We start from the raw sequence: 19,722 nt of genomic DNA on the forward strand, positions 1-19,722 counted from the left end.
GGGTCCTGGGGCCCCAGTCCCAGCCATCTCTCTAGTGATGGCCAGTGCTGAGACCCCCAGGTCCCCAAGCTTGTCTCTAGCTGGGTGACCCCCAGGAGCCTCAAATGCAACATGTACAAAATGGAACTCCCCTTCTTGCCCTGCTTCATCCTTATTTCTCAGATCTGTACTCCTAGAGGTTACACTGACCCTGTTTCAGATATTGAAACAACAGAAATCCAGACCAGCTATGTTTCATGCAGATAAGATAGACTCACAGACAAGTCTGAGGAGGGCTGTCCAACAGTGCCATCAAGGATAAGACCCCAGTTTTTCCCATCTTTGTGTTCCTCATGGTCACGAGATGGCTGCCTCACCCTCAACCTTACGTCTGTAGAACCAACAGGAACGGGAAAAGGGACAAAGGTGTATGCCAGCTGAGACTGTCTCTTTAAGAAAGTCTTGCCTGGAACTTCCCACACTCTCGCCCCCAACATCGATTTCTGTTTATATCTCCTTGGCTGGAACTGGGCCATGTGACAGCAAGAGAGTCTGGGAGAGCGAATATTTACCTTTTGCAGTCTGTACAATAGAGGAAGGCAAGGGGAAGGGGGGGTGCAAATGGCTTCTGAGAAGCCATCCACAGAATTGTTTAGACTACCATCTTGAATCACTCACCAGCTCACGTTGATTTTTCTGCCCTAAAACTACCTTTTTGTTGAAGTTTAAACCTTTCATTTGGATTATTCCGGTGAGCATCCTAGACCTAAACCAGTGCTGTCCAACAGAAATGTAATGCAAGTCGCATATGTGACTTTAAATGTTCTAGTAGCCACATTTAGAAAACTTTAAAAGAAACAGGTGAAACGAGTTTTAATGATGCACTTTGTTGCTTTCAGTTTTATCACTTGCAGTTAAGACAAACAAACAAAAACTCGGATACAGACAATAGTATGGTGGTTACCAGAGGGGAAGCGGGGTGGAGGGAGGTAGAAAAGGGTAAAGGGGGTCGAATACAAGGTGACGGAAGGAGACTTGATTTTGGGTGGTGAACACAGAATGCAATATACAGAGGATGATGTATTATAGAATTGTGCATTTGAAACCTTTGTAATTTAACAACAACAAAAAATAGAAACCTTCGTAATTTTATTAATCAGCATCACCTCATAAATTTAATAAAATTTAAAAAAGTTGAAACAAAAAATAATACATTTTACTTAACTTATGACATCTAAAATGTCATTTCAAATTAGAACCAGTATACAGCCAATTATGAAGATCTTTTACTCCCGTATTCTGCAGGCTAAGTCTGTAAAACCCACGTTTTCAGTTCTAGTTCTGTTCAGAATGGCCACGTTTCAGGTGCTCAGTCGCCGGAGGTGGCTAGTGGTTTCCGTGTTGGACGTCACAAGTCTAAAGCTCCCCTCCTCCCATCTGTCGTGTGCTAGTGACCCACTAATAGTTCTGAAGCCCAAGTCTAATCGAGTTACTGAGTTGTTCCAAAACCTTTGGTGGTGCCCTCTGCCCACGAAGGAACAGCGCGTGTTCTCGGTGTTGGTCCGTCATGCACAGCACCAGAGGGGTTGGCCCGTTGCAGCTCTCCGGTCTCGTTTGCTGTCACTTGTTGGCCAGAGCAGGCTCCTTTGCTTTCCCTTGGGCCCAGCTCAGGTGCCTCTGTGTCTTCAGTCTGTCCCCTCTGTGAAACCCATGTCTCAGTCCATCGCAGTCTTTCTCTCCTACCCCACAAGGTGGAGCTCAGACAGCTTCCCCCGGCACGAACACTTCCTCAAGGTCCGTTGTCCCTCCCATCCTCCCCCACATTCAGCACTCACTGTGTATGTGCCAAGCAGGTGGTTAGGGCTGGGTCTGTAGGGCTGAACGGGATGCACTCCAGCCGTGGCCCTGTCATCTTGGAGCTGGAGGTGACCAGATGACCGACTATGGTGTGTGTTTCCGTAGGAACTACTCTTTCTATGCCTTGGACAACCAGAACCTGAGGCAGCTGTGGGACTGGAGCAAACACCACCTCACCATCACTCAGGGGAAACTCTTCTTCCACTATAATCCCAAGCTCTGCTTGTCGGAAATTCACAAAATGGAGGAAGTTTCAGGAACCAAGGGGCGCCAGGAGAGGAACGACATCGCCCTGAAGACCAATGGGGACCAGGCATCCTGTAAGTGGTGATGCCCTGGTCCATCAGGCCTGTGGACCAGATGACGTGGCTCCCTGCCCCTCATTAGCCGCCCCAGTAGCCCCCAGTGAGCTTGAGCAACTGCGTGTGTGATAGACGCTGAGGGCCGGTGTTGTACATCTTGACTCTGTGCCTGCTGCACCTGATACAGTGCCTGATACTGGAAGATGCCACATACGCATCGAATGAATGAATGAATGAATGACACCTCCTTATGTATGGCCTTGACTCAAATGCTACGGCAGGTCCTGCGGTTGCTACGGCTGGAGGCTGTCGGCCGATTGCCGTCCTCTGACAGGTTCTCTCTTGAAGGGATTTCTGAGCATTGAACTGGGATTCTATAATACTCACATGCAGGTTGGTTCCTTGTGGCAGGATGTGGTCCAAGTTGTGAGAATTCAGGGGAGGGAGAGAGTGTGGTTGGGGTGGAGCTTGAGGGAAGGCTTGTGTTCCAGGCAGAGGCAGTTACTCTCTCCTTGGCATCGTCTGCCCAAGGCATATGGATCTGCACACTCTCTAAACTCACTTAGCGTGTGCTCATTTGCACAGGAGTTACGGCTTCTCATGGGTCAGGCTTGAAAGTCCATATGCATAATAAAATTGTGTCAGGACAAATGTGACTCTTAAAAATCCCTAAATATTGACCAGTTGTCCTTCTCACATTGGCGCCAACTGCTGTTACTCAGTTGAGCATCTGGCCAGGTAACTGGCTGGAGGAAGGGGCCAACTTCCACGTGCAGTTCTTGCCTCTGAACGTGGGGAGACGCGCGGGGTGGTGAGACCCGTCCCCTGTGAACGCGAGGAGACGTGCGGTGGGGGGGGGTGAGACCCGTCCCCTGTGAATGCGGGGGGATGCACATGGGGATGAGAGCTGTCCTCTGAGCAGGAGGTTGAGATCTCCCTTCTCATGGACACTCTGGGGGGTGGAGGATCCCCACTTCGGGCTGAAACAAATTATGAAATACTGACATTGCTTCCTTTTTTTCTTTAAACTTTTCTAGGTGAAAATGAATTACTTAAATTTTCTAACATTCGGACGTCTTTTGACAAGATCTTGCTGAAATGGGAGCCGTACTGGCCCCCCGACTTCCGAGACCTCCTAGGCTTCATGCTGTTCTACAAAGAGGCGTAAGTAGAGGGTAGAGAGGTGTGCGTGTTGCGTGTGTGCTCAGCTGTCCCCCCCAAGGCTTCTCTATCTCCTTCCCACTTGTGGCATAAATATCATAGGCTCCTTTTTATGATCGCACCAGTCGAGGGTGTACAAAGTCAGTCATGTCCCATTTTGTCAAAAGCCGGAATGAAGCAGACAGGTTTCTTTTGGAGATTCAGAGTGGCCAATTTCCTATAGCAATATTCCATTTTCCCTCTTATATGTACATCTCATCAGACGTCCTCAACGAAAGTCACTCAGTTTACTTAATAGGTTTAAAAAATATTTTTAAAAAAACCTATTTTGTATTTTTCCAACATTTAAAAAATTGTGGTAAAAATTGACCATTTAAACTGTTTTTAAGCATCCAGCTCTGTGGCTTTAAGTACATTCATTAGGTTGTGTAGCCAACCCCACCGTCCATCTCCAGAACTTTCTCATCTTCCCAAACTGATGTTCTGTCCCCATTAAACAACACCTGGTCGCTTTGAGTATGTGACTGTGCTGGAATTTTAAAGGAAGATAATGAAAGTGGTGATAGTGTTAAATTTAATAATAGCTCCCTCTCAAGCTGTGTGCTGAGAAGTTGCTCATATTCTCTCATGTAATCTTATCAATAACTAACGAGGTAGCTGCTGTTATCGTTATCATCACCATTGTTATTGGGAAGTAATATTATTATTTATTAAATCTTATTTAATATTATCGTTACTTACTAGACATTATTTAATATTTATTAGTATTATATAATACATAATAAAATATATACTTATATAATGTTAAGTAACTAAAACACTTTATTATTAATCAATATTATTAACATTAAATAATATTATTATTGAGACATCAGAAGAAGTGGTTCCTTTTTCTTCAGCTGTCTCCGTGTCACTGTTCCTTGTGGCGTAAGGTTGGTGAAGAGGGTGCAACCCTGTAGGATGTAATTTCCCCTGGCCGCATCTCAGAGCGATAGTTGAATAATGGTAACTGCTTTCTCCTATTTCACTTCGAAAGCCCTTATCAGAATGTGACAGAGTTCGATGGGCAGGATGCATGTGGCTCCAACAGCTGGACGGTGGTGGACATTGACCCACCTTTGAGGTCCAACGACCCTAAGTCACAGAGCCACCCCGGGTGGCTGATGCGGGGTCTGAAGCCCTGGACCCAGTATGCCATCTTCGTCAAGACCTTGGTCACCTTTTCTGATGAACGTCGCACATATGGGGCCAAGAGTGACATCATCTATGTCCAGACAGATGCCACCAGTAAGTTTTGTGTGTGAAAATGAATTCGTGCATGAATCGGACGTCTTGCCTTTAACAGGCCGATATGGTGATGTTGTATGAAGTGCTGTTTTGCATGGTCATTGGCTTTTGCAAGAGTCGGGTGCTGAGCTTTACAATTTCAGAAGATAACGCAGTGGCAGTCATTCGCCTGAGCGGTTTAAATCTTTCTTCCCATTGTGGAACGTTTTCAGATCATCACAAAAGTAGAAAGAAGAGCGAATCCCATGAACTGTCTCCCAGCTTCAACAGTCATCAACATCTGGTCTTTTTTGTTTCATCTCTGTACCCCTTCCCCGTCCCCATTTTTTTTTTTTTTTTTGCGGGGCGGAAGAGAGGGGAGGTGCTGGAATATTTCAGAACCATTTAGTTATATTTATAAAGCCTGAGTCTTTCTTCAGCAGTAGTTCTCAGGGCTGAGTGGGGTGGGGTGGGGGTGGGGTGAGAGTCTGCCCCCTAGGGTACACTTGGTGATGTCTTGAGACATTTTGGTTGTGATTGTGGAAGTGGTACTACTGGCATCTAGTGGGTGGAGGCCGGGGATGCTGCTCAACACCCTACGATGCACGGGACAGGTCCCCACAACAAAGAATTGTCTGGCCCAGATGTCAGGAGTGCCAAGGGTGAGAAACCATGTCCTATAGGACAGAGTCCAAACTTGCCTTCTCACCCTGTCTCCTCCAGTGATACCAAAGGACCTGCAGTTTCCAGAAACTTCCAGCTCCTAGGCCTTTGGACACACTGTGTCCTCTGCCTTGAGACCCCCACCTCCACCCCTCACCAACTCTCTAGTCCACCTTCATCCTCGAGGGAAGGTTTTGTGGAGCCCAAAGCTGGTACATTTTGAGGGGGGATGTCAGATGAGCTGCCAGCTCAGTGACAGGATGGAATGGCTTCTAGCTGCCGAAATTTGCCATGTGACTGGGTTCAATTTGGGGCAAATGTTAACCAGAAAATGTGAGTTTGTCTGTCTCTTCACCACCCTCCCTTTCCCCAGCGTCTATCCAGTTCCCAGAACAGAGAGAGCTTGACACAGGGCTGGAGCTGGACAAATGTTTGTGGCATAAATGGTTGAATGAATGGCTATACAATCTACATACCTGTAGTTGGAATGGACTGTAATTTTGTGACTCATGCCCTTGGATGAACATTCAATGTCTCCAGTTTTCTCTTACGTTAAATAACAGTTGGACAGCTTGCACCCTCCTCACAGTGGACCTCCTTTCTTTCTCCTTTCCAGATCCTTCTGTCCCCCTGGACCCCATCTCGGTTTCCAACTCCTCATCCCAGATCATCCTGAAGTGGAAGCCTCCTTCTGACCCCAACGGCAACATCACTCACTACCTGGTTTTCTGGGAGAGGCAGGCAGAGGACAGTGAGCTGTATGAGCTGGATTATTGCCTCAAAGGTGAGTGTGGGCAGATGTGCGGGAGCGGCCGAGGAGACAGACGTCTGACCCGCTCAGCTCGGCTTCCAGCGAACCGCGTCTCCCCTGCGCGCCGGGGTGTGCAGTGCGCATGCGCACACTCTGCTCCCGCTCGTGGGGACGCGCGTGCGCACTCACAGTTCTAAACATCACGCGAGTACGCACGGCGAAGACCCGTGTCAAAACCAGGTATTTCCCGTGTCTTGGCACCACTTCTCTCTGGCATTTTCTCCTCCTTTCCCCATCTCCCTTTCCCCTCCCCCTCCCTCGTGGGTTCGTAGCTGTGTTAACTGCGCTAGCTTTCCCTGATACACCAGAAACACAGAGGCCATCTCGAGAGATGATTGACAACGTCAGGGAAGGATTTTGGCCCCTATATTTAGACCCTTAAGTTTTAAGAATTAGAGACAACGGGAGAGATCATCTATTCTTTCCTGTGCTATTAACAATTTATGCTAATGATTTTTTTTTTAGTCTTTAATCTTATTTACTTAATGGGCTCCCATCAATGTACAGAAAAAAATGCAAAAATATTTGATGCTTCAAGCTAGTTTGTATAAATTAGTTCGATTATTTTAAAACTAGGTTTTAAAAAAACCCCATCAAACTGGAGAAACAGAGTCATTTTTTTCTTTAGTTGTTTTTTGTTTCATTGTCTGTATTTTTCTTGAGATTTTTTGAGTTCGCCATATCCTCATCTCTTGACTTTGGGGCTGCCGGCGAGGAGTGGCTGAGGCCGGGAGCCCTCTGTCCGTTCTTGGCTGGATCTCTGACCTGCTGTAGGGCTTTGGGCAAGTCACCGCACTTGTCACCGGCTGGCTCCTTTTGGGGAGAAGGAGTGGAAGGCCAACTGATTGCCAAGAACTGTCCTGGCTCTAGGATCATATGCTATATGTATGCCTGTGACCTCATTCCCCGCCCCAGCTGAGGGCTGCAAACGCGATTTATCTCCTAGGCTGCTTTATAGAACTCAGAGCAAGCGCTGTCATTGGCTCAGCTGTGAGCTTTTGGGTTGGCCCTGCAGCTGCCAGTGAGAGCCGCCTCCAGCAGCAGGCAGTCGGTGCTTTCCTTTTTTTTTTTTTTTTAAAAAGGGCAACAACTTTTATTTGTTATTTTATTTATCCATTTTATTTTTTATTCTGGAAATCTAAATCTATCATCACAACATGACTAAACATGGATTTATGTCTAATGATCCTGGAATTTATGTAATTAAAAATAAACTTACTAAGGACAGTGTGATTCCATGCATGGGAGGTCCCCAGAGGAGTCAGAGTCATAGAGATATAGAGTAGATGGCAGGAATGGGGAAGAGGGGGAGAGGGGAGTTAGTGTTTAATGGGGACAGAGCATCAGTTTGGGAAGGTGAGAAAGTTCTGGAGACGCATGGTGGGGATGGTCGCAGAACACTGTGTACTTAATGCCACAGAACTCTATTCTTAAAAACAATGAAGATGGTAAATATTAGGTGTATTTTATCACTATTAAACACACACACACACACACACACACACACACACAAGCAAATAAACTTATTAAAACAAAAAATAAATTTCTAACTGTGACCGGTAGGGGCTTCCTATTACTATTGCTAGTGGTCTTTTTTTCAGCTTTATTGAGGTATAATAGACAATTAATATCGTAAGCTATTTAAAGCATGCTCTGTGATGATTTGATACACGTATACATTGTGGAAGGACTCCTCCCATCTGGTTAACACATCCATCACCTCGCATACTTTTTTTTTTTTTTTTTTCTGGGAAAATTTAAAACATACTTTAACTTTCTTAGCATATTTAAATTATACAATACAGTCTTATTAACTGTATGGCTTTTTTTATTGTGGTAAAATATACGTAACATAAAATTTCCCATTTTAACCATTTTAAGAGTCAGTTCAGTGGCTTTAAACATGCTCACGTTGTTGTGTCGCCATCCCCACCGTCCATCACCAGAACTTTCTCATCTTCCCAAATTGACGCTCTGTCCCCATTAAACGCTAACTCCCTAGCCCCCTCCCCAGCCGCCGGCACCCACCATCTACGCTCTATCTCTGTGGATTTGACTGTCCGAGGTATGTCATTATACTTTATAGTTACAGAAAAACCATGGAACACCGTGGTTCTGTGTCTATAGACACAGAAAAACCATGTCACACAGTGGTGCTGGAAAGGGTAGCAGGTATCAGGAGCTGTGCCTTCACCTGATCAAAAGTCTCTTCCTCTCTAGAAAATTGTCAGGAACCCCCTTGCTATTGAAATCCTAACTTTCTTCCATCCATAATGCCATCACTAGCCCTCCAACAGTGAACCTGGCCAGGTTATTCCACATCTATTAATAAACAAAAGAAATGATTTTAAGAGTCCCTTGCAGGCTTTCAAAGCCAGGTAATTACTTGGGCTTCTGTGTGGACACGTACACTCACAGGAAGGTCCTCGGAGCTCACTGTCTGCAGGATCCATTCAAGGGGAGAGGAGGGATGGAATTTCCTTTGTTCGGTTGACACTAGACAGGCACTGAGGGCTGGTGGCAGGAGAGGGGACTCGAAGGGGCTGTCGCGGATTTGTCCGTAGGAGTAGAGTGCCTTCTCGAGCCTGTGCCAGAAGTATGGTTGTATGATTGGATGTCAGGGGTCAAGACATGCCATCTGTGGTACTAAAAACAGCTTTGTATTTTTAAGGCTGCTACCTTGAGAGGTTTTTTGTTGTTTGTTTATTTGTTTGTTTTTAAATTTGCCTTTTCTATGCTTATTTGGACATTTCTTTCCACCGATCTCCTCTCGTGTCTTTAGTCCAGGGTTTCCCTACCTCAGCAGTGCTGACTTTTGGGGCTGGATAGTTCTATGGGGTGAGGCTGTTCTGTGCATTGCAGGGTGTCCAACAGTGTCCCTGGCCTCCGCCATCTGGGTGCCCATAGTTTCTTCTCCCCACAACCAGTCCTGATGGACCAAAAATGTCCCCAGACCTTGCCCAGTGTCCTGGGGTCGTGAGTGGTGCAGAATCACCCCCTGGGGAGAACCACTGCTTTAATCTGACTTCTGGATTCCCGAATGAGCTGTAGATTCCTTCTTTTGTGCTGCACAGCTTGATGGCTCAGTATAACCATCTGGTCTCTACGCGGGGCCCCTTAGAATTCCCTGTGGAATTCTGCTTGGCCCTCCTGTCTCTATGGTTATGTGGTTCATTGGACTGATGGGTAAATTGACTGAATCGTTCATTCGTTCAACTGCGATTTGCTTCCCTGTTCTTTTTTAACTCCACCCGCTACATTCTCTCCCACAGCCTCTTCTAGCTACATTGGGTCTTTGATGTCTTTTGACATGCCAAGGAAATTCCTACCCCAGGGCCTTTGCACATACTTTGTGCTCTGTCTGAACTGTTTTACACCAAGATATGTATGTGGCCCATTCCTTTACTCACTTAGTTCAGGACTGCTCAGTGGTCACTTTCTCCGAGACCACCCATGAAAAATAGCGTCTTCAGACACCCTCTGTTCCTTGACCCTGTTGTCTGACTCATGGCAGATGTGTATATTAGTTTATTGTGTATTCCCCATACCCGTCCCTGGCCCCTGTGCACTAGAATGTAAGGGCAGGGACAGGCCTGGCTACCTTACAACCTCCAGCCCCATGGGGTTATGGTGTCTCATTGTGTCTGGAACATGTTGACATGCACTGTCTCATTGACACTGACCGGATCCTCCAGTGAAAGATCTTACTTTTCACAGTAGAACTTGAACCCAGACCGTGGCCCCGAGCTCTGTCCCCTGTGCCCAGCTGCTCTGAGAAGGTCCCTTTTGCTGTGTGTGTGTGTGTGTGTGTGTGTGTGTGTGTGTGTGTGTGTGTGTTTCAGCAGAGAGAGTCAAGTCCACCTGCTCTTTCTCCCTGTAGGGCTGAAGCTGCCCTCCCGGACCTGGTCTCCGCCGTCGGAGTCGGAGGGTTCCCAGAAGCACAACCAGAGTGAGTACGATGATGCCGCCGGCGAATGCTGCTCCTGCCCCAAGACCGACTCTCAGATCCTGAAGGAGCTAGAGGAGTCGTCGTTCCGGAAGACATTCGAGGACTACCTGCACAATGTGGTTTTTGTCCCCAGGTCAGGAGCCCTCGTTGGCTTGGGGTGGAGGGTCTTGGACTAGGGGACAAGGTGAAATGGGGACCCAGAGGGTGGGTGGGGTCCACGCTGAGTCTCCTCCAGCATGGAGGAAGGGATCTTGCGAATTCAACAGAACCTTACCAGGGAGAGCAAATATTCACCAGAAAAGGGGGAGACGTTTGCCTCGTGCCGTCTGCAGAGCCCTTCACTGCAGCCTCCGGTCTGCATATGCATTCCGAGACGAGCTCCCTAGGATTGTGGGGGCCGGTCCCGAGAAACACGGGCCTGGCCCAGGCTTGAGTTATCGTTAGGTTTCAAGCTCTGGGCATTCTTTCTTTCTTAAAATCTCTGTAACCTCCTCAGCCTTCTGGAACTTTCCACAGCATATTGAAAGCCCAGAGACTTCTCCTGTTTAATATGTCGAGTTTGCTTTAGTGAGTGAGGGGACTGATTGATGTACTTCTGATCCACCGAGAGGGTTTGCAGTGAAAATCGCTCTAGACTTTTCACCCGTCTCCTCCTTTAAGCAAAGACATTTAGGCAAAAGGCAAGTCCGTGCACGGCTCACAGGTCATGCTACCTCTTTCACTGCCTCAGTTTACCCATCCATAAAATAGAGATAATGATAGTTCCTGTCTTTTAGGATAATGAGGTTCTAGGACTCATGCGGGGAGTCTCAGCCTTGACACTGCTGCTGTTTGGAGCCAGCTCATTCTTTGCGGTGGGGCCGTCCTGTGCGTTGTGGGGTGCTGGGCAGCATCCCTGCCCCCTCCCGATGCCCGTGGCACCATCTGCATCATATTAGTTTGTGAATCTTTACACTCACCCATGAGGCAGATGCCATCTCCCTTATGTGGGTCCAAAGCCTGTGTTTCTGAGCTGACGAGTGACTCGCCCCAAGTTATGGCAGCAAATGTATGATGTGGGCTTTGAGCTGCCTCCTGCCTCTTCACCCTTGACCTCTCCCCTCCCCCTTAAAGTCTCCAGCAGACCATTACCCAGAAATGTCTGATACAGTTGGCCATTTCAAAAGTGGATCGAAACTCCAGAAGGTTTACATAGGGATGAAAACAAGACTCTAAAATGTGTCTGTTCAAATGCCCAGCGTCGCTCCCCATCGAAGCAGACCAGACGTTTCCTCAGAACCATCAACATACAACATTTCTGCTTTTTCTTTCTTGCATCCCCTACCCCCATGCCCTGAGTCCAAAAGAGCACTAAACGACACAGCCCGGGTGTTGAGGCAGTTACTGTCCTACCCGCTAAAAACAATACCCTGTCGTACATGGGGAAATGGCTGAGTTGATTGTGATGTTTAACGATAGTCAAGTGTGACATCCTAGGTGAACCCCAGATGGCCCAGTCTCTGGGGGCTATTTTCTCTGATTTTCTACCCTCTTGCTGAGTTTAGATGTGGTTCAGGCGATGGGTAGAGTGGTCCATGGTCAAGGGCAGGGCCCCCTTGGGCTGCTCGGAGGAAACGTGGCTTCTGGGGTGTCAGAAGCAAGAGGTCTCTCTGAAGAAGTTCTGTCTGTCCTCAAAGCGGTTGGTTTTGTTTTCACAGAAAATCCTCTGCAGGCCCTGGTGCTGAGGACAGTAGGTATGACTCATCTGTGGGATGTCTGTGGGGACCCCGTGTCTGCTCGGCGCAGGGCCAGTGGGCCACACGGGGCAGGAAGCACACCGTACGCCTTTGAGACCCCAGGAGCTTCCCTGGCTTGATGCATGTGACGGGCTGCAGTGCCAAGGCGGGGTGCTTCACAGATTCACACGTTAAACGCCTTCACCCTGAAATGGGATCTGGGCATGAATGCTGGGAAAATCTTAACTAACACACTCTTACTAAAACATAGGGTCGAGGGGGTACTTCCTGGGCATCTCCTACATGCCACGTTTTACCTCCTGCGTTCACTCACTGAGCATTTATCGTCCCATGTGTCCGCAGAACTGTGCCTGGCACCCGGGTCTAAACCACGTGAGGCACGTAGTGGGGAAGACCGAGCTGGAGACAGAACACTTATTGGGGGTGACAAGTGGGGACTGCAGGTGTGAGCCAGGCGTGTCACGTCATGGAATGCCACCGGGCACAGTCAGGCATACTTCCTTTTGAATGAAGTTCCTTTATTCTTTTAAGACACAGTGTGGTCCTAGAGGAAAGGATGGGCGGAGAGGAGCTAAGGGACAGGCAAGGTGGTGGGACGAATCGTGGGCTCTTGGGAGGAACAGGAGGCCAGTCTTGTGAGGCTGGGTGGGGCCATGCGAAGGGATTTATTTTACTTTTATTGAGATGTAATTGGCATTTAACGTTATATTACTTTCGGTGTACAAGCTAACAATTCGCTCTTTGTACCTACTGTGCACTGATTACTACACGAAGTTTAGTGAATATCAGTCACCTCGTGTCGTCACAAATTTCTTTTTTCTTGTGATGAGAACTTTTAAGATCTCTCTCAACAGCTTTCAAATATGAGTTATTAACTATAGTCACCGTGAAGTACATGATGCTCCCAGGACTTGTTTGTTTTATAACAGGAAGTCTGTACTTTTTGATCCACTTCACCCGTTTCGCCCATCCCAGTGATTTTATGAAGCAGTGTTTGTTTATTTTCAGGCGTGCGTCTCCATGCTCTGCCCCCTAGTGGCCATTTGGAGTATAATCTCGTAGAAAAGACAGGTCTGGAAATTTGAGACTTTGGTCCAGACCAGGGTGTTTTGATCTCAACTGTGGTGACACTTGGGGCCAGGTCCTTCGGGTTGTGGGGACTGCCCTATGTATTGTAGCATGTCGAGCAGCAACCCTGCTCTCTACTCACTTGATGCCAGTAGCACACTTGTCTCCCAAATAGTGACAACCAAAAATGTTTCCCGACGGGCCCCCTGTCTCCCCAGTGGTGGGACACGGGGCAGAAGGACCCCGATTGAGAACCCCTGGTCTAGTGCAAGGGTGTGGAATGATAACATGCTGTGTACATAGAGAGTAGAAGCCAGCGATGGGCGCACAGCGGTCTTTCCTGACTACTTTGTGATCTCTTTGTGTATAATTCTTTTGGTATATACATATTTTGCCAGTTTGATGAGACCATTTTACGTTCCATTTGTTCAGATATCAGTTTCTCAGTAGCCATTCATGGTTATTTTTGCAAGGCCCACCGTGGCTGCATAGAAATGTTTGAATCTTGCTAATATGGGTATGTCTTTGTTTGATATTTTTGATTTCCCTCTGAGAATGTCATTGCTCTTTTCATACAAAAAGACCACAGTGAAAATCTTAATGGGTACCCCCAAAGTAAGGTTTGTTTTTTGACCACATGATTTTCTGACTACAGTGCAATAAAAACCAAAAGTTGACTTCTGAGTTTGAACAGAAATTCTACTTTCTAGTAACTAAAAGTCAATCACTTAGCTATCTATTGGGTCAGAGCAGAAATGGAAACTTTCATTAAAGTCCATTTGGAAAATAATGGAAATGTGAATATCACATACCTACCTTGTAGATTATTGCAAAACTAGGCATTGATGCAAATTAATAGACTTAAACAGCTTCATAAATTAAGAAAAAACTTAAAATGTAAAAATAAAAATATATTAAGGATGGAGGAGAAAATCAATATAGCTAAAGTTGTAAATGTAATCAAAGTGGAAAAGCCCACAAATAACTAGAAGTAAAGAAGGTGATATAAATAAAACTGGGGTCTAAGGCAGATTTTAATATGTTGAATTCTCTGGACAATCCTGTGTTATTCAGTTTGAAACTTTCAGTGAAGTGGGAAATTTATCTTGTTTGAGCTGATTCAGGAAGAAGAAAAATTAAATATTCTAATAACCTTGAAAAAAGACTTTAAAAAGGTGTCATTTAATTTCTCAAAAAAAAATTAAATTAAATTAAAAATAAAAAAAGACGCTGGGCCCAGAGAGTGTTACAGGTGAGTTCTTTCAAACTCTGAAAGAGCAACTATTTCCTATAATATAAAAACTTTTCCAGAGCATAGAAATCTATGGAGACCTTCCCAGTTCATTCTGTGAAACTAACATAACACCCCTTAGCAGAACTTGACAGAGATGCTGCATCGAAAGGAAACCCCAGGATCAGCTAATGTGGGACTTTCAGTCCAAGTGTGTTAAATAAAACACTGCTGGCAATATCGTTTATCTCAGGAGTGCAAGGATGGTTTAAGATCCGGATATCTGATAATGCAATCTAATTCATCAAGGGGCCCAGTAAGGAAAATCATGTAATAATCTCATTTCATAATGTTAATTTGAAACATTCTAATTTAGAGAAAGGGGGTGGAAAGAGGCAGCAGGATAAATATTGCTTAGATGAAACCAATAGCCAGGTTAGCGTCATACTTAAAACCTATTCCTGTTAGAGTTGGGAGGAGTCCAGAGTCATTATCACTAGTTAACTTTTCTCTGATTATCCGGCTAGTGCAGTCAGACACAAAATGGAAATTAAAATGTCAGAGAATAGGTTGTGGGAAATAAAATCATCGATATTTGCAGATATTCTAGTGCAAGGCCGAACAAACGCTGGACCCTGGACTGGCTGGCTGTTTGTCACAGAGTTTTATTTGGAATGCAGCCACACTCATTTGTTTCCATTGTGTCTATGGCTACAAAGCCTTGAAAACCATGGAAAGTTGAATAGTTGTGACAAAAGCCACATGTCTTGCAAAAAACCCAAATATTTACTCTCTAGTGCTTACAGGAAAAGTTTGCTGACCTTTTTTTCTGGTATGTTCCTTGAAAATGCAAGAAAATCAACAGTAAAGCTCTTAGAATTCATTGTTCGGGAATGAGAGTTTGGGAAAATAGGGACAATAGAAATAAACAGAATCCAGTGGATCCGCTAGTGATAATTAGTACATGAAACGGAGGAAAAGATCTCTTTTCATAATTGCCGTAAAACCTTAGTGACTCCATCTCTATCTGTAAATTTTTTTTTTTTTTTAGTTTGCTGACATAAAATATTACAGATACACGGGAACGACGGCTTTGGATCATTTCAAGGAATCTCATTGGCAAACAGCAAACCATGGCGAATCGTGGGGCACCGTTGGTAAAGGGTTAATATCCTTAGTGAATGGACAGCGTAGGAGCAGCAATGAGGAAAGCAGAACTTCCTGGAAAAAAATAGGATCAGAGTAGACAATTCCCTGGAGAGACACAAAAGAAGCAATAAAGGAAAGGGAAGTTCACACTGAGCGGTACAAAGAGACGCAAACAGAGCAGTAGAGCGAAGCCTTTAAAAAACATCTCTCAGGTTAAAAATATGAAAAAATGAAAAAAGCAAGAAAAAAGGAAAACAGAACGGGCTCACCCCCACTCATCATGGCTGAGGTGCAGTTTCATGCGCCTCTGATGAGAACACAAAGCCGCGTTGAGGTCATTAAGGTCGAGAGATGAGAGCACGAAGCCGCGTTAAGGTCATTAACCCCGTGTGTTAACCGGCACGACCTAGTGATTTCTAGGGATCTGCTTCTAGGGCCTAATAAGACAATCGGACAGTGATCAGAGCACTGTTTATAACAGCAAAAAAGAATTGGAGACGCTCATATTAGAAATATAGGAGGAAGGTTAAGTAAAGTGTGCTCATGCGTGCACTGGAGTATTTTAGTTGTCCAAGTTTTCTGCAGCGAGCATGTGCTGCTTTCATAACGAGGAGAAGAAACCTCATTTCACATTAAAAAAAAAACGTAAATTATGTCCAACTTAAGACAATATGTTTGAAGAAAAATATTTGATAAGTACTTCCAATACAAGTGAACGAAGTGAGCCTCTCATGGTCCAGGGAAGAAATTGCCCACAGGAAGCCATGGGCAGTGAAATGACGAGTCATTTGAATTTTCTTTATACTTTTTTTGGTACTTCTAAACTTTTATGCCATCAACACTTACTTCTTAATATAGCTTTGTAAGGGGGAAAAGCATACCAGTTGCATAGGCATTTTTTGGGGTTACCCCTACCAACCTGAGAGCTAAGAGGTGAAGCTGAATCACTCAAATTACACAGGGTGCGTTTTCTCCTGTTTAAACTGATGGTGTCAGTCAGTTGCTAGGGCCGTTGGGCAAACGCCTGAAAAGCTTGACTCTCATATGCTTCTGGCACCTTATTTTTAACATTGACCTTGGGCAGGCGGTTACTCTGCAAAATGAACACCCGAAATCAAGCATGTGGAGGGCGACATCGGTGTGTGTCTGCTGGGCCGGTCCTGGAGCCCCGGCCCTCTCGGGTGGGCCGCCCCTACTTTCGATGCTTCCAAGGGCATCTTGAAAGCTGCCATGGGTTGTAATTCCTGACGATCTGCATTTTAATCCGCCTGCCCTCACATTCCACTGCACCACAGTCCTTCATCAAAGCCTCTTTTCTCCAGCATTTATTTAAAGGTGGCGATTGCATGACCGTGTGTGTCCTATTGTCGTGACAGGCCATCGAGGAAGCGCAGGGCCCTTGGCGACGTGGAGAATGTGACGACGGTCGCACCCACGGCCCCGAGTTTTCCCAACACCTCCTGGACCAGTGTGCCCACGAGCTTGGAGGAGCACCGGCCCTTCGAGAAAGTGGTGAACAAAGAGTCGCTGGTCATCTCCGGCCTGCGCCACTTCACCGGCTATCGCATCGAGCTGCAGGCTTGCAACCAGGATGCGCCCGAGGAAAGGTGCAGTGTGGCAGCCTACGTCAGCGCCAGGACCATGCCGGAAGGTGCGTAGGCACGTCGTGGGCCGGGAGACCCACGCTGACCCGAGAGAAGCCCTCCGCCCTCCCTCTTTATTTGCCTGTATATTTTTTATTTATCTGTAGTCTTTCTCAGATTCACTGAGATACAATTGACACATAACACTGTGTAAGTTCCGATAACAAGGTGGACCACGCGTCGACTCACTATCCTTGTAAACTGCAGTGTGACCATACTGCGTGCACCGCCTGAGCATCAGCTCACACCGCGATCACGCCACGTAATTACCAGTTCTTTTATCTGGCGAGAATGCCTAAGTTCTCTTTTAGCAACTTTCGAGTACACAACACAGTGTTATTAACTTTCGTCACCATGCTCTACATTAGATCCCCAGAAATTATTTCGTCTTCTAACTGGAAGTTGGTGCCCTTTGACCAACATCGCCCCTGGCAACCAGCGTTCTAGTCTCTGTTTCTGTGAGTTCAGCTTTTTTAGGTTCCGTACCTAAGTGGCTCACACAGGATTTGTCTCTCTGTCTGACTTACTTCACTTGGCATAATGCCCTCAAGGTCCATCCATGTTGCCTTGATTATTTTTTAATTACGTGAGTCATATAAACATTGGGAAATACACTCAAGCCATAAGAAAAATAAAGTAAAATTAAGAAATACACATATGTGGTGTATTAGTCTGGGTCCTCCAGAGAAACAGAACTAAAAGGATATGAGATAACTAGATAGACACAGATATGTAGACAATCCAGTGAGGTGAGTTGTGCACGTCCATTCTCCAGCGTGGGAAATGGAACATAGGAAAGTTATGTAACCAGCTCGAGGTCACTAACTGCTGAGTGGCTGAGGTGGGATTTGACCCGGGGTTCAGGTCCCCGACTCTAACCATTGCTCCTTACAGCCAAGGCAGATGACATCGTTGGCCCCGTGACCCACGAAATCTTCGAGAACAACGTTGTTCACTTGATGTGGCAGGAGCCGAAGGAACCCAACGGTCTGATTGTGCTGTATGAAGTGAGCTATCGACGATACGGCGATGAGGTAAGACCCGTGGGGCGCGAGCCTTCCAGGCTGCCAATGCTACCTCCTTCCGCGCCTTAGATTCTAGCTTCTCTCGTTAGACGTTTCATTGTTAGGACTCAGATGGCCTTGATACGTACATTTCCTGGGAGATGGGTCAGAAATGCCAATCTATAAACTTCTCTCTTTCAGCATTTCTCACGCTGACTTTCTGTTCTGTCCTACAAGTTGAATGATGGCTGCCTGCATTTGTGTCTTTCCCGACATGACAGGAGACTCATCTCACTTTAGAGAGAGTTATCTGAGTCTGGGAACAAACACATCACTTAAAACCTTAATGAGTGACTTTTCGTTGGGCGTCTCCCTTTACTACCAGACGCTGGGCAGGTGAACGCCAGAGATGCACAAACATGGAATCCAAGAACAAAAAAGGAGCTAAGCCAGCCCAAGGCCCACTGCGTGCCCCGTGCATGTTAAGAGCTTTACACACAGTGTCTCATTTCTTGTATTTTGTCACATCTAAGATGTGATGAGAGCCCTGTTATTTTTACGGACCGTTAAGAAACAAAAGGATACTGCCACATCTAACTGTAAGCTGGCATTGCTTATAAGGTGTGTTCCAGTTTTAGAAATGTGAAAATGATATACCTCTTGGGACCGATGAAGTGCAATATGTACATAACCCAATGAGCTTGGTATTAAGGTGTCCAGAATTTGAGTTGTGTCTGAGGTCATAACAATACAGTCAGTATTCAGACCCAAGCCTATCATATGTTCTGATCCAAGGATAGGTAGCTTTTTTCTGTAAAGGGCCAGATAGTACCCATGTTTGACTTTGTGGTCAGATAGTCTCTGTTGCAAATACTCAACTCTGCCATTGTAGCTCGAAAGCTGCCATATAGACGATACATAAATGAATGGGTGTGGTCGTGTGCCAATAAAACTTTATTTACAAAAATAAGCAGTGGGCCAGATTTAGCCTGTGGGCCGTAGTTTATTAGCACCTAATGGATGTTATAACAAAACTGCCTGATTTCCTGGAACTTTGGTCATCCTGTAACCAGGCAGGTATAGCATGACTTCCCTGAGCCAGAAAGGACAGATAGGTCTCCCTCTGCTGACCCCTCCTGAGATCACATCTGCTCTTGGTGCCCAAATATCCAGCTTGGACAATGATTTAGAACTGAAACTAGCCAACTATGGCTTGTGAGCCAAATCGGGCCTGAGGCCTGTTTTTATATGGCCTGCAGAATTGTAAAGAAGCAGAGAAGAACGTGCAGCAGCATGAGTCCAGTGGCCAAGCCCAGCATCAGTGTGGGACGGGGCCTCTCAGCGGTGCCTGAAGGGAGGCATGACTCATACGGGACCATTATTGCAAGGTTTACTAATACCTTACCCTGTATATATTAATCCCATCTGCCTTAAGGAAATAGTTCAAATTTGGGGTGGGTGTAAAACTTTATGCATAAGATTTTCATCACTAGCAAGAAATGCAAGCCACTTGATGTCTGTTCACTGGAGAATGGGTACACAGAATATGGTATATCCATAAAACGGTGGATGTGCAGCCTTTTACAAGGGTGTTTGCGCAGAACTTTGTCCAGTGTAACGTAGAGGTTGAGGTTATAGGCTCTGGGTTCGAGATTCTCCAGCTGTTATCCTTTACCTCCCACTAGCCGTTAGAACCCTGCCCGCCCCCCCACCCCACCACCATCAAACTAGCTATGACAGAAAGGAAGCTTATTAACTCCCACAGCTGAACAGTTTAAGGAGTTTGGGCATGGCCGATCCAGAATTCCTTTGGCTCAATTGCATCTTAAGGGTCTTTGCAGTGAGCCTAGCAACTCCTGGCTGTCCTCCTATGATTTCTGTGGTTCCAAGCCTCACATCTTCT

At 46.0% G+C, this 19,722-nt stretch overlaps 1 protein-coding gene across 1 annotated transcript in view; it reads left to right on the top strand.

The window, feature by feature from the left end:
* The window catches only part of INSR (insulin receptor), a gene marked incomplete at its 5' end in the record, with an annotated part of 116,118 nt that overhangs the window by 77,544 nt on the left and 18,852 nt on the right, over positions 1-19,722 (top strand). The window contains 7 exons of the mRNA XM_015593468.2: positions 1,942-2,156; positions 3,176-3,302; positions 4,336-4,586; positions 5,845-6,012; positions 9,920-10,121; positions 16,549-16,823; positions 17,710-17,849. Coding sequence (XP_015448954.1) covers positions 1,942-2,156; positions 3,176-3,302; positions 4,336-4,586; positions 5,845-6,012; positions 9,920-10,121; positions 16,549-16,823; positions 17,710-17,849 — 1,378 coding nt within the window. The remainder of the gene's footprint in view (positions 1-1,941; positions 2,157-3,175; positions 3,303-4,335; positions 4,587-5,844; positions 6,013-9,919; positions 10,122-16,548; positions 16,824-17,709; positions 17,850-19,722) is intronic.

Source organism: Pteropus alecto, unplaced genomic scaffold, assembly GCF_000325575.1.
Source record: "Pteropus alecto unplaced genomic scaffold, ASM32557v1 scaffold37, whole genome shotgun sequence".
In the NCBI taxonomy this organism is placed as follows: domain Eukaryota; kingdom Metazoa; phylum Chordata; class Mammalia; order Chiroptera; family Pteropodidae; genus Pteropus; species Pteropus alecto.